This window comes from Phaethon aethereus, assembly GCF_964289735.1.
Source record: "Phaethon aethereus genome assembly, chromosome: 8".
In the NCBI taxonomy this organism is placed as follows: domain Eukaryota; kingdom Metazoa; phylum Chordata; class Aves; order Phaethontiformes; family Phaethontidae; genus Phaethon; species Phaethon aethereus.
In genome coordinates, this window is record NC_138584.1 from 24,340,343 (window position 1) to 24,352,782 (window position 12,440).

Below are 12,440 nucleotides of genomic sequence, written 5' to 3' on the forward strand. Positions count from 1 at the left end.
GACCCGGCTGCTGAGCTATTTGAGGAAAGTGGAGACGGCTTTTGTGTTTCTATCTCCCGTCAGAGGTATTTATAGCCTGCCGCTGACTAGTGCTGCCAAGCACGCTGGCAGCTGGACCCCGCTCCCTCGGGGTGCTGCCGTCGGCTGTGGGCCCTGCTCCTCCCTCCCCCTCCCACCACTGCTGGCAAGTGAAGGTGGGTGCCCCCGTGGGCCCCCTCCCTGTGTCCCCATCCACAGGCTGCTTCGGGCCAGCCAGGCTTGGGAGGAAGGGAATGGGGCATCCCCTGGCACAGCACTTGGTTTGGGCTTGGTCGAGGCTGATGATGCTTTTTTCTGCTTGCAATTGCTTGTGTCCTAAGCAGCCATGAGAGCTGCAGGGCTTTGGCCTGGAGCAGCAGCAGGAGAGAAGGCTTTTGCCATTTCAGGGGGCAGATTTCCTGTGTGTGTGTTGCCTTTTCCAAAATCCCAGCTGCCTGCCCCCCTTCACCCTCATCTGCCCCATCCATGGGCTCCTCTGCAGCAAAGCCACCAGCTGTGGGGGGCAGGTCCCCGTGCCGGGGTGCTGGGGCCATGCCATGAGCCACGGCAGGGCTGTCACTTGAACCGAGAGGCAGGCCTGCCTCCCTGCTCCGCTCCCATCCGGCAAATGCCCGGACGGAGCCGCTTCGGCAGCGAGGGTGGGCTTCCCTGCTCGCCACCCCCTCTCTCCCTCCTACTCCCTCCCCGGCAGCCCGGCTGCCTGGCCCCGCTGCTGTCTGCCAGGTTTCCCTAGCAATGGGCCATGTCGTACGGCGCGGCGGCCTCCTCCCCGCGGCCTCCCCAGGCCGGCCTGCCTCCCGCCTGCCTGCGCCGCCTTCCTCCACCGCCCTCCCCGAGGCAGCCCATGGCTGGACCCTGCTCGGCACGGCTGCAGGGCGAAGCGGCCACCTTCACCGCCGCCCTCCGCACCCTGGTCAACAACCCCCAGTTCAGGTGAGGGACCGGGGGGCTGCCACCCCCCCCAGCCATGCTGCAGCCCCCGGCGCCCGCTCCGTGCTGCTCTCCCGTGGCCCCGAGCGCTGCCGGCGGGGTTTGGGGCCCCCGGGCGATGTGGGGAGCCCCGGGCAGCTGGCAGGGCAGGCACGGCTCGTGCACGCACCGGGGCACCCCACGCTGCTTTTGCAGTGCTCCCCCCACATCCGCACGGCAGCCGGAGCCCAAGGCTGCCCGGGTGCGTCTCCCCTGGGGCGGCCACCGCCTCTCAGGAGGAGGGAAAGGTCCTGGGTGCACCCAGACCCCCTTCTGTCCCTGGGCACGGTGCCAGCAGGGCAAGGTGGTGTCCCAGGCTAAATCCTGCGGTGGGGCTCCTGCCCTTGGCAGGAGCGGGGGTACTGCAGCCGCTGTGCTTGGCTCCTTTTCCACGCTGGCTTCACCAGTGCTTTCCTTTGACATCTCCAAGCTCCCCGCACCCCGGCGGGCAGGCGGCAGCCTGGCTGGCCCCCCTCGCGACGCCCGGTGTCCCTGCCACCTCCTCCCCGAGCGGGGAGTGGAGAGGGAGAGCCGCTGTCTCGGCCACCCCCCACCTACACGGCACCTCCTGCCTGGCAGCTGGCCGGCTGGGTGGTCCTCTTCGCCCGCTTCATGCTGAGGCCTGGCACGACTGTGAGTGCTATCTGTCTGACGAAATCCCAGTCCCTGCTGAAATTTTGGCCACCCACAAGAGAAATCCCAGTGAAAACTCCCCAGCCACAGTGCCAGACAGTGGGGAAATGGCTGCCAGCGCCTGGTCATCCCCAGCCCACATCCTGCTGCTCGCATCTTGCATCCCGCACCCTTCATCCTGCATCCCACAACCTGCATCCTGCAGCCTTCATTCTGCAGCCTGCAATCTGCACTCTGCATCCACCAGCCTTCATCCCGCAGCCTGCAGCCTTCGTTCTGCATCCCGCAACCTGCACCCCACATCCTGCATCCTGTGTTCTGCATCCCGCAACCTTCATCCTGCAGCCATCCTGCGTCCTGCATCCCAGACCTTGCGTCCCATAAGCGCAGCCTGCATCCCCCTGCTTCCCCCACTTGGCCCGTGGCCCGTAGCCACAGAGCTGTTTGTTTTGGTCCCCTTGCAGTACCAGTCACAGAGGACCCACTGGGCTCTCCTCACACCGCCCAGCACACCTCAGCCACGTATATCCCGATACACGTGTGGGATGACCCCGGTGCCCTCCCCTCTGGTGGGCACATTGTCTGTGGGTGGTGGGTTTGTGCATGGCTTGTGGCAGCCAGAGTTTGGGTGGCATGTCTTCTGCTCACTGCACTGCTGGGATGAGGGTAGAGAGGAGGAGGGGATGAGGGGATGGGTAGGCCATGGCCGCATGGTTCACACGGGCTGGAGGCTCCCTGCCCTTTGCCCGCTCTATTTCCCCTGATCCCGTCTCCCTTTCCCAGGGTCATGGGGCTGGGGAACTGTGCTGGGGGGCTGTGGGGGACCAGGGCAGTGGGACCCCATGCCCCAGTGTGCACCGTGGGCTACCCTGTCCCGCAGGCGTGGGAAGGGCCAGTGCCAGCCCTGCTCGACGGTGATGCTGGAGGCTTCTCATCCTTGAGCCCATGAGTCAGTGCCCATGAGTCAAGAAGCCAAGCCCGGTGGCAGCCGCACTTTCCCCCGCTTTGCCGTGCCAAAAGAGAAAGCCACTTTCTCCAGCTGTCCCAGGCCTTTCTCTGCCCTGCTCTGTGCCAGCACCCATGGCTGCCTGTGCTTTCCAGAGGACCCATCTTGCTCACCCTGCCTGCAGCATTCAGATGGCCACAAGGAGCCACCAGCAAGGGTCCCTCCGTGCCTGGGAAAAGCCCCTGGATTAAAACTAAAGGGCGCTGCCCTGACAGGACAGGCACCCAGCTGGTCCCTGCCCACGTGCCCTGTCCCAGCCCCAGCTTCCCAGGCACCCCATCCCTCACGGTTCCCTCTCCCCCACAGCGACGTGACGTTCGTGGTGGGCCGGGAGCAGCAGAAGGTGTTTGCGCACCGCTGCGTGCTGGCGTGCCGCTGCCAGGCTTTCCGGGGGATGCTCAGCCAGGGACTGGTGGGCAGCGAGGACTCCCCCGGCAGCATCCCACCCCAGGACCCCTTCATCCTGGGCAACGTGCAGCCTGAGGTCTTCCTGGCTGTCATCGAGTTCCTCTACACCAACAGCGTCACTCTCAACAGCCACATCGTGAGTGGGGATGGGGATGGTGGGCGCCATGGGTGTGGGAGGGACAAGGGGAAATGCAAGGTTAGGGGGTGTTTTGCAGCTCCCGAGGGTGCTGAAGGTGGACGGGATGCGCTGTATGATGTTTTTTGGCTGGCTAACAGTGCAATGAGTGTGTGGGGTCTCAGCCCAGCACAGTAGGATTTCCAGAGCACCCTTTCCCACATGTGTCTGCCTCAGCCTGGGGACAGCTGTCTGTGCACACCTTGGATGCTGGGAATGGGGACACCAGAGCAGGACACCTTCATATGCCCCCATGTGGCATCCTCTTCCCCCACCTTTCCCCACCTGGGAGCTCCCATGGAAGCAGGAGGACACATGGCCTTGGCCCCTGGGCTGCCAGGCCCGTCTGTGATGCTCACAAGGTGAGCCTGCACACTGATGCTCACAAGGTCTCTCTTTGCTGGCAGGCGCTGGAGGTGCTGACCTCATCGGTGGAGTACGGCTTGCAGGACCTGTGCAAGGTACGGCCCTGCTTAGACTGGCGGCGGTGGTCCCCAATGCCCCCATGCTGAGGAGCACCCCAAGATGGTCCCTGCATGGCTGGTGGCTGGAGGTGACTCTGAAGACAGCACCATGGTGCATCACCCAGGTCCATCGCAGGCTTGGCCCCTGATTCTCGGCCCCAGAGGGTCTGTCCAGTGGGATCCCCCTTGAGGGGGTGCAGCACCGCCCGTGAGCCCCGTGGGGGTCAGGGAATCCCAGAGAAGGGCATGGGGCCTCACGTCTCCCACCTGGTAAAGGGCAGCAGGAAAGCCCCTATGCCATCGCCCACGGATGTCCTCCCGTCATCTGGCAGGATGATGCCCAGGGAAAGCCCCATCCCGGGGAGCACTTGGCACCCCAGCCATGGTGCTGCCAAGGGGGTGCTGCTTCGGGCGGGAAGGTTTTGAGAAGGCAGCAGGGAGTAAAAAGGAGGGGTGGGAGCCGGACGAGGAGCCAGACAGGGAGGGGGCAGGGAGCTGGATCAGCTCCACTTGGGGAGGGCAGCTGGGCCACGTCATCAGAGCGATTCCTGAATTACAGCCAGGCTGATCGCGTGACCCGCCATCTCACACTCGGACTTCCCCTCCCTTCCCACCGTGCCGGGGAAGGACCTCGCTGAGGAGCCGTGGGCTGCTACGTGCCTGGGCGGCAGGACGGGACCTGACCCATCCCTTGTGGGGGCAGCTCAGCCTGAGCCCAGATGTGGCGTGGGGCTGTCAAACAGCTGGCTGGGCAGGGAAGGGACGTAAGGGATGTTGTAAAAAAGGGGTACCCCCCCTGGCCACATGAGTCCCATTCCACCATCCAGCAAATGCATCCTCGGGGGGATGACCTGCAGTGGGGAGAGCCATGGGGCAGGGGGGAAGAGGGCTGGCCAAGGACAGCGGGGGAAGCCTGTGGCTGTCCCCAGCTGCAGGGTGACATCATGTCCCTCCTGCCAGTGACTCATGGCCCTTCTGCTCCAGCTGACGGCTCCTCCCTGCATGTCACATCCCCTTGGGTTTCCCAGGGGCTCTGACCCCTTTGCATGGGAGGCAGCTGAGATGGGCAGGAGGGAGGTCCTGCTCCCCGATAGACGTGCCCATCTGGCTGCATCCCACCTGCATCACCCACGCGTGAGCTACAGCGGGGATGCTGGTCCCCCAACAGCCACAGGCAGAGAGCAGCTGGCAGGCAGGGCTGGGCAAGGCTGGGGACACTCAGTGCTCTGTAGCCAGCACCAGGGCCGTCCCCCTTGGCAGGACAGGGCTAGCGACTGTGGCCAAGGTTAGGTGACCCAGCTGGGGCTACGAGGCTGGCTGGGGTTTGGTCACATCAAGCTTGGTTCCTGGCTCAATCAGTGTCCAGGCTGGCTGCCCACAGCCCGCCGCTGCCTTATGAAACCCTGCGGGGCTGGAGGTGCCTCCAACCCGTGTCCTGGGGGGCTCAAGGGGTGCTGAGAGTCATGGGAGGGGATGGCAGAACTGGGTCCCCGCTCTGCCCACCCTCTCTCCATCCACCTTCCAGCTCTGCGTTGAGTTCATCAAGGACACACTGAGCGTGGAGCAGGTCTGCGAGGCTCTGCAGGTGAGTGCGGCCCCAGTGGAGTCACAGAGGGTTAAAAATAACCTGTCTGATTGTAGGGCAGGAGCTGGCCTGACCCTCCTGCTCTCGGCTGGGCAGTGGGGCAGGATTTCCTACCCACCCCTGGCCCAGCAGCTGCCCTGCCAGCTCCTGAACACATGGTACCAGGGCTGCAGGGGACACCGGGGCCGCCACAGCCTGGCAGGGAAATGTCCTCACGCTGCCCTGAGCAGGGCTGGCCAGAGCTCCCCAGTGTCAGGGCCTTGCCATCATCGGCATGAAACTGGGAAGCACTGGGTTTCTGTGGGGGCTCTCATGGTTTTGAGGCCAGTCCCAAAAACCCTGCTGAGAGTTGGGGCACCCAAAAATAGCCTTAGTGGGGTCCCAATGGCCCTGCCATGCTGCATGGTGGGACCAAGACTGCTCCTGGGAGAAGAAGGATTTGTTCCATCTCCCACGGGGCGAACCGATATTCTCAGGGCGAGATGCTGGCCCCAGAGCACAGAAGCTCCAGCCAGACGTGGTGCCAGACCACCGTGGCGTAAACAGAGCTACAACCAGCCCAGAGGGAAACAAACAGAAAAACCCCAAAACCCCAGAACAAAACAAACCTGAAGAAAACATCTCGCCTTCCCTCCCCGCTTGCGTCAACGCTGGTCCCCCGCTGTGGTGGAGCAGGGGGTGATGCTCGCTGGTCCCAAGTACCCCGCACGCAGGGGCTGCCACCGTGGGGGGACAGGGACATGTCCTCCTGGTGCCCAGATAGGCAGTGCCAGCCCTGGGACAAGCATCTCTGCATAGGGCTGGGGGAGGTTGGGAGCACCCCAAATTCCTGCTGCAGTGGGGGATGGCAGCTATGGTGCAGGCTGGGGTTGGCACCAGGGCATGTGGCATATGTGGGTGGCTCTAAATTGACCCTGTGCCCATGCAAGGAATGCTGGGGTGGCCCCACGTCCCTGCAGTGTGACCTTGTGAGGGCAACGCTGCGGCCCCACGCCTACCTGGGGCTGGGTGACGTCCCCGAGCAGTGCTGGAAAATCAGGTGCTTCCTGCTGACAGCGGGGCTGCGTGATCATTGTGGGGGGTAGAGCCACCAAACCCTTTGCTGTGGGGCAGGCCAGGAAAGGAGGGGCCCTTGGTGCCCCTTCCCCGCCACACAGAGGGATACTCACCTCACCTGGGTCCCTGAGAGTGCCTGTGTCTCTGTAGGGCTTTGGCGGGGGTCCCTCCTGCCCCGGACCCCCTCGCAGGTGTCTGTGTTGTCCCACAGGCTGCGGTGACCTACGGGCAGGCAGACCTCCAGCAGCACTGCCTGGCCTTCATCGAGGGCTGCACCACGGTATGGCTGCGGGCTATGGGGGAGCACGGCGCGGGGTGCCCCAGGGTGGGGAGCACCGGGGGCATGTGGCATGGGGAACACGGGGGGACACAGTATGAAGCAGGGCAGTGAAGCCCTTAAGGATGTGGTGCCTGGAGCCTGGGCAGGGGAGGAAAGGGAGCAAATGGTGCTTGGGGAGAAGATGCTGGGTGCCAGGTAGAGGCTGGCTGGGGGGTAATGGGGTACCAGTGGATGGGGGTCTGGGTGGGGTGATGCTGGGATTCCAGGCAGGGATGGCACCAGGATAGGTCCGATGGCCCATGGACCCCCATGGAGTGGGGGCTGGCGTGGGGTCCTGGTACCAGCGCCCTGGTGCTGCGGTGTGCTGGCAGGCGGTGGTGCGGACACAGGGCTTCCACGAGCTCTCCGACGAGGTGCTGGCGCGGGTGCTGCGCAGCGACCGCCTGGCTGTGGACGAGCTGGACCTGGTGCAGGCTGTGCGGGAGTGGGCGCACGTCAGCTCGGTGAGTGCAACATAGCAGTGACAGGGCGGGGGGTGGTCCTGACTGGTCGCCCCAGGCGGAGCCACCCAGGGGTGCCCGGACACCCCCACCAACTCAGGCAGGGAACCCAGGCACCCTGCGTGATGGGGTTGTGTGATGGGCACAGAGGCTGTTTTCCCCCCAAATACCCCCGGTGCCCAGGGCACCATCGGCTCCATCCCTCACGTCCTGCAGGCAGTCTTGGAGCGGCCAGTGCCTGAGGTGGCTGCCCTGCCTGTACGGGAGCTGCGCCTGCCCTTGCTGGCACCCAGTGAGCTGGCGACACTGGAGAGGCACAACCAGCAGGACCTGCTCATCCCGGTGAGCTGCTGCCTCCCCTCGGGGTGCCCCGGCTCACCTCCGGGGCTGGAGGATGCTGCAGGGCCAGGCTTGGGGGGCGGCTATGCCATGGCCATGCTGATGCCACCATCCCTGTCCCCGTCTCCGTAGGTGGAGAGCATTGCGGCGGCTTGGCGGTCCCACGCACTGAGGAAGGACAGTGGGGTGCCCTCCCGCCTCTGCCGGCCACGGCGCGGGACGCGGCCCCGCAACCACCACCGCCAGCTGGACCCACACGCCAAGTAGGGACCAGGCACTGAGGTCCCCCCAGACTGACCGGGGTGCTCGGACAGTGGCCGTGCCCCCCCGCTGGGTGCTCAGCAGTGGGGCAGGCTGTGGGGCTGGACACTGCTGGCGAGCCACCACAGCCAAAAGCATCATTAAAGCCCTTTGCCCCATGCCACGGCTTCAGGGTCAGGGCAGGATGCCCGGGTAACCCCAAAAAGGGGTGCAGGGACTGGGGTGGGTGGAGCTGGGCCATGGGGTGGGTGCAGGGACGCCCAGGCACCGCGACACTCGCACGCAGCCCGGGCGGTGACCCGTGCAGGGTCCCTTGAGGGATGGGGGCACAGGGAGACCTCCCCCTTTCCCGGCCCCACTCCTGCCCCCCAGCCGGGCCCTGTGCTGGGTCCCTTCCCCAGGGCCGTGCTGCCCTCCCCCGGCAGCGGGGCCGTGCTGCAGCCGGCAGCGAGCGCGGACAGGGGCATAACCTCCCACCCCATGGCAGCGGTGGGGCAGGGGCTGAGCGGGATGGGGAGCCTGGGGCTTAGCGCAGGGGGCACATCAGAGGGGAGACCCGGCATCTCTGCACCCCCCAGCACCGCTGCACCAACGCCAGTGCCCCCCCCCCGCCCCGAACCCCAGCCCCTCACAGCCCCAGGGTGGGGGGACAGGCTGCCAGCCCCCTGTGTGCCCCCCCCCTTTACACATCTCGCCACAGCGTGCACCCCCTTCCCTGCACACCCCATTGCATGTGCGCACACAGCACAGCTGGGTCTGTCTCAAGCACCCCCTCCCCCGAGCTGTGCCCCCCAGGAGAAAGGGCCGGACACGGCAGATAATTTATATATAATATATATATTTACTCTTTAAAAATAAACCTTCGGTCCCCACTACCGCCTGTACAAACTACAAAAATAAACCTTTGCTTCTTTGATATAAATAACTTAGATGGCGTGTTGGGGGGGGGGGGCTGCCCACCATGCCCACGCCTGGCACAGGGACAGGGTCCCCGGGGCCACTCCAGCTCAAGCGCAGTGTCTGGGGGCCGGGGGGGGGGGCCGAGGCCACAGGCACAGCAAACACTGCTGGAGTTAAAGTGCTGGGTAACGGCGCGGACGGTGCCGGGGATGGGGACGGGGACAGGGGCTGGCCTCACGGACAGCCCCGTTGCACAGGGACACGGTGAGAAATTTGCTTTCCCAGCGAGATGTGCCCGGTGGCACCGCGGGCGCCCGCGTGAGTGTGCGCTGCCCTGGGGGTGCACCAGCACGTGCTGTCACCAGGGCAGAGGCACGAGCGTTGCACGAGGGGCCGTGACTGTGGGACAGCTCCGGGGCTCGGCACAGCGAGGACCAACCCAAGGACCGCCCCCCCCCCCCCCCCCCCCCAAAACCCTGCCTGTGTGGTGGGAGCAAGAGGCTCCCAGGCACGTCCCCTGTCTCCAGCCCTCCTGTGCTCACCAGCGGAGAAACTGAGGCACGGAGCAGCGTGTCGGAGGGGGTGAGCTGCTCGTGGTCACCCAGCACCCCATGGAGCAGGGGCATGAACGAGGTCTGCACCCCCGCCCCAGGCTCCCGCTGCCTCCAGCAGGCAGCCCTGCACTGGCAAAGGGTCTGCCCCCTCCCTGCCTGCACGCTGGGCAGCCAGGCGAGGCCGTAGGCTGAGAAATAAATCTTTTAAAATAAGCTTAAAAATATATATCTCTCTATAGATAGTTTCCCTTTGCAATAAATAAAGGTGGGGGATGCCCGCCCCAGGCCTTGCCCACGGCACCCCAGGGCACGGCTGACTCTGGGGCTGCCCCCTTATTGGGACAGGGTCACCAGGGCACCCTGTTGGGGCAGCCCAGCTTGTGGCCCCGGTGGGGGGTCCCAGGAGCAGGCAGTGACCCCGCAGCAGGGGAGCTGGCAGGGCACCAAGCCCACCTCGCCAGCAGCTCCAGAAACAGAGGGAGGGGTTAGTGCTTCCATTTCTGGGAGGGCAACAAGCCCGGGCAGGGTAACCCCAAACCCTGGGTGGGGGGACGCGGCACCATCGGCACAGCCCCGGGTGGGGGACACGCGAGCACAGCGTGGCCTGCACACAGCTTGCATAGAAGTGCCAGCCTGCCCTGCCAAGTCCCTTTGCGGGGGGCATGGGGGGCCGGTCCTCCTCGGCCAAGACCGGGGTTATCACCGCTCCGGCAATTAGCAGCACGACACGGGCGACCCTGCTCTGCACCCTCCTGTGCCCACTGGGCGCTGTGGAGATGCTCTGCCCATGAGCCGGCAACCTGCAGGGAGAGAGAACGGGGGGGGGGTCAGCTGCGTCCCTCCAAAGCCACCCCACGCCACTGTTCATGAGCCCTGGGGCAGGGTGCCCGTGTCCCCAAGCTCACCTAGCGCCGGGCACCTGCCCCACGGCATCCCATGCTCTGCATCTCGAAAGTGTCGGGCGCAGCGATGCCGCTGGCCCTGGGCGTGCCAGGCTCCTCCAGGCGGTCCCGCTCGCCGCTGGTGGAGCCCTCAGGGCCAAAGCTGGGGTAGGAGCCGGGCAGCGTGGGGTGCAGGGCCACCGTCACTGAAGCGGTGGCCGTGACAGTGGTGTAACTGCTGATGGGACCCTGCAGGTGGGTGCTGTAGGTGGGCAGGGCGGCAGCGGGGGCTGGCCGGGCACCCGGCTGGCAGGGCTGCGGGTCGTCTCGGGGCGGTGCGGAGCATGGCTCCCCGAAGGGCAGGAGGGGTGCGGGCTGCAGGTTGGGAGCCTCCTTCTTCCCCTGAACCTCCGGGCTGTCCTTGTAGGGCTTCAGCACCTGGGAAGGGGGTAAACGGCACATGAAGGGCCCCGGCCACGCTGAGAATCCTTCCGGCAACCCTGCCAGGGTCACAGGGGACCCACAAACCCCCATCCCCCTGCTCTATCCGTGACCCACTCCTGGGGGATGCTGGCAAGCCAGCGATGCCGGAGCAAGCAGAGACACTCACAGTGATGTGGGGGAAGCTGGGGTCCTTGCCGGCCTCCAGCAGGATGTGTGCCGGGCCAGGGGGCACGATGAAGGGTCCCCGGGGGCTGCCTGGCCCCGTGCCCTCCGCATAGCGCTCTGTGTCCATGGGGTCGGGGAAGGTGGTGGACCAAGCTGGGGCGCGCCGGATGTACAGCCCCCCAGGGCCCAGGCACGGGGGCACCGGCTCCGGAGGGGGCAGGTGGGGGCTATTATCCACCGGGGATGCCTGGGGAGAGAGGGGATGGTGTCAGAGGGACGGGGGACATGCAGGGATGTAGGAGCAGGGGGTGGCAGGGAGTATGGGGTGATGCAAGGATGGGTTGAGGGTTCTGTGGGGTGAGGAAGATAAGAGATGAGGGGAGGCAGGGCTGGGGTCAAATGGGTCTGGGAGGAATGGGGGGAGTCCAGTGTGGAGTGAGGCAGGAGTGGGGTCATGCAGGTATGGGGCAAGTTGGATATGGGGCAGAGAAAGGATGGGGTAAAGCAGGGATGGTACAGGGTGAGGCGTGGGCTGAGGTGGCTACAGGGCGTGGTTGGGACTGGGCAAGGCAAGGAAAGGTATAGGGTGAAGAGGGGACAGAGTGAGGGGCAATGGGGGATGAAGAGAGGTGGGTATGGGGTTGGGGAGGGACACAGAGAGGCGGGATGGGGGTCTTGTACCTCAGGGGGTGGCCCAATGATGGAGAGCAGGACTGGCAGCAGCACCAGCCCATTGAGCAGCCCCAGCAGCGTCAGGATGGTGAGCACCGCAAAGAAGTACCTGGGGGGGCCGCAGGCAGAGGGGGTAAGCAGGCACAGCCGCCATGAGCCCTGTCCCACCCCAAACACGGCTTCCCACACCCCAGCTCTGCCATGTCTCCCCAGCCTCCATGCAAGATGGGGTGGGTGCCCCCAGCAAGACCTTGCCAGCTGCCTCACATGCCCACTGCCAGGCAGGGGGACTGCCATGTTCTCCAGCCCCTATTGCCAAAGCTTTTGTGGGGCAGCAAGCAGCTGGTTTACCCTGCTCCAGTGCTCACCTCATGATGAAGTCAAACTCAGAGCCGGCCAACATGAGGACACCCAGGAGGGTGGAGACAGCACCATCCATCACGGGGGCGAAGGTGTGCTCCAGCGCTGCGGCCGAGCGCACGTTCCTGCTCCCCGCAGCCGTCAGGAAGCCCTGCATGGGATGGGGATGTCATACGGGGCTTGTCCCCTTGTGCCACCCATGACATGGCCACCCATTGGCACATGGTCAAGGGGGCGAGGGAGGGGGAACCAGAGTGCCCCGTAGCTGGGCAGGGGTCTGTCCGTGCTCACCAGGGCCACGTGGACAGTGAACTCCACACCAATGCCCACTGAGGCGATGAGGATGACCACAGGGATGGCGCTCAGCTTGATGCCCATCAGCCCCATGATGCCAAACAGCTCCACTGCCATCATGGCCAGGATGGAGACCTGGTAGGGCAGTGGGGTTTGGTGAGGGGTGGCTCTGACTGGCTGTCTCTTCTGCCTGACATGCCTGATCTGACCCCTCCATATAGGGCAGCCTCACCCCATTTCCACTTTTCCTTCTGCTTGGGGTGTCCCTCTGCCCCACCTATTGGGGGTGGCCCTCACCCTCCTCTGCATAGTCGTCCCCAAACCCCTGCCCGCTACACATGTTCCCTTCCTAAGGGGTGTCCCTGATCCCTCCCATATGGGTCCCCCACTCAGTGCCACCTCCATATGGGTGTTCCCCTCACCCTCTTCTGCATAGACGTCCCCAGACCCCAGTC

The 12,440-nt window shown here is 65.1% G+C and overlaps 1 protein-coding gene across 1 annotated transcript; it reads left to right on the forward strand.

Annotated features, from left to right (window-relative positions):
* Positions 1-862: 862 nt before the first annotated feature.
* On the forward strand, positions 863-7,721 carry BTBD19 (BTB domain containing 19; the record flags this gene model as incomplete). The annotated part of the gene is made up of 8 exons (XM_082002810.1): positions 863-972; positions 2,954-3,191; positions 3,638-3,691; positions 5,220-5,279; positions 6,547-6,615; positions 6,987-7,118; positions 7,332-7,457; positions 7,587-7,721. Exons 1-8 carry the CDS (start codon positions 884-886, stop codon positions 7,719-7,721), a joined length of 903 nt encoding a protein of 300 aa, XP_081858936.1. The 5' UTR covers positions 863-883.
* Positions 7,722-12,440: the final 4,719 nt, after the last annotated feature.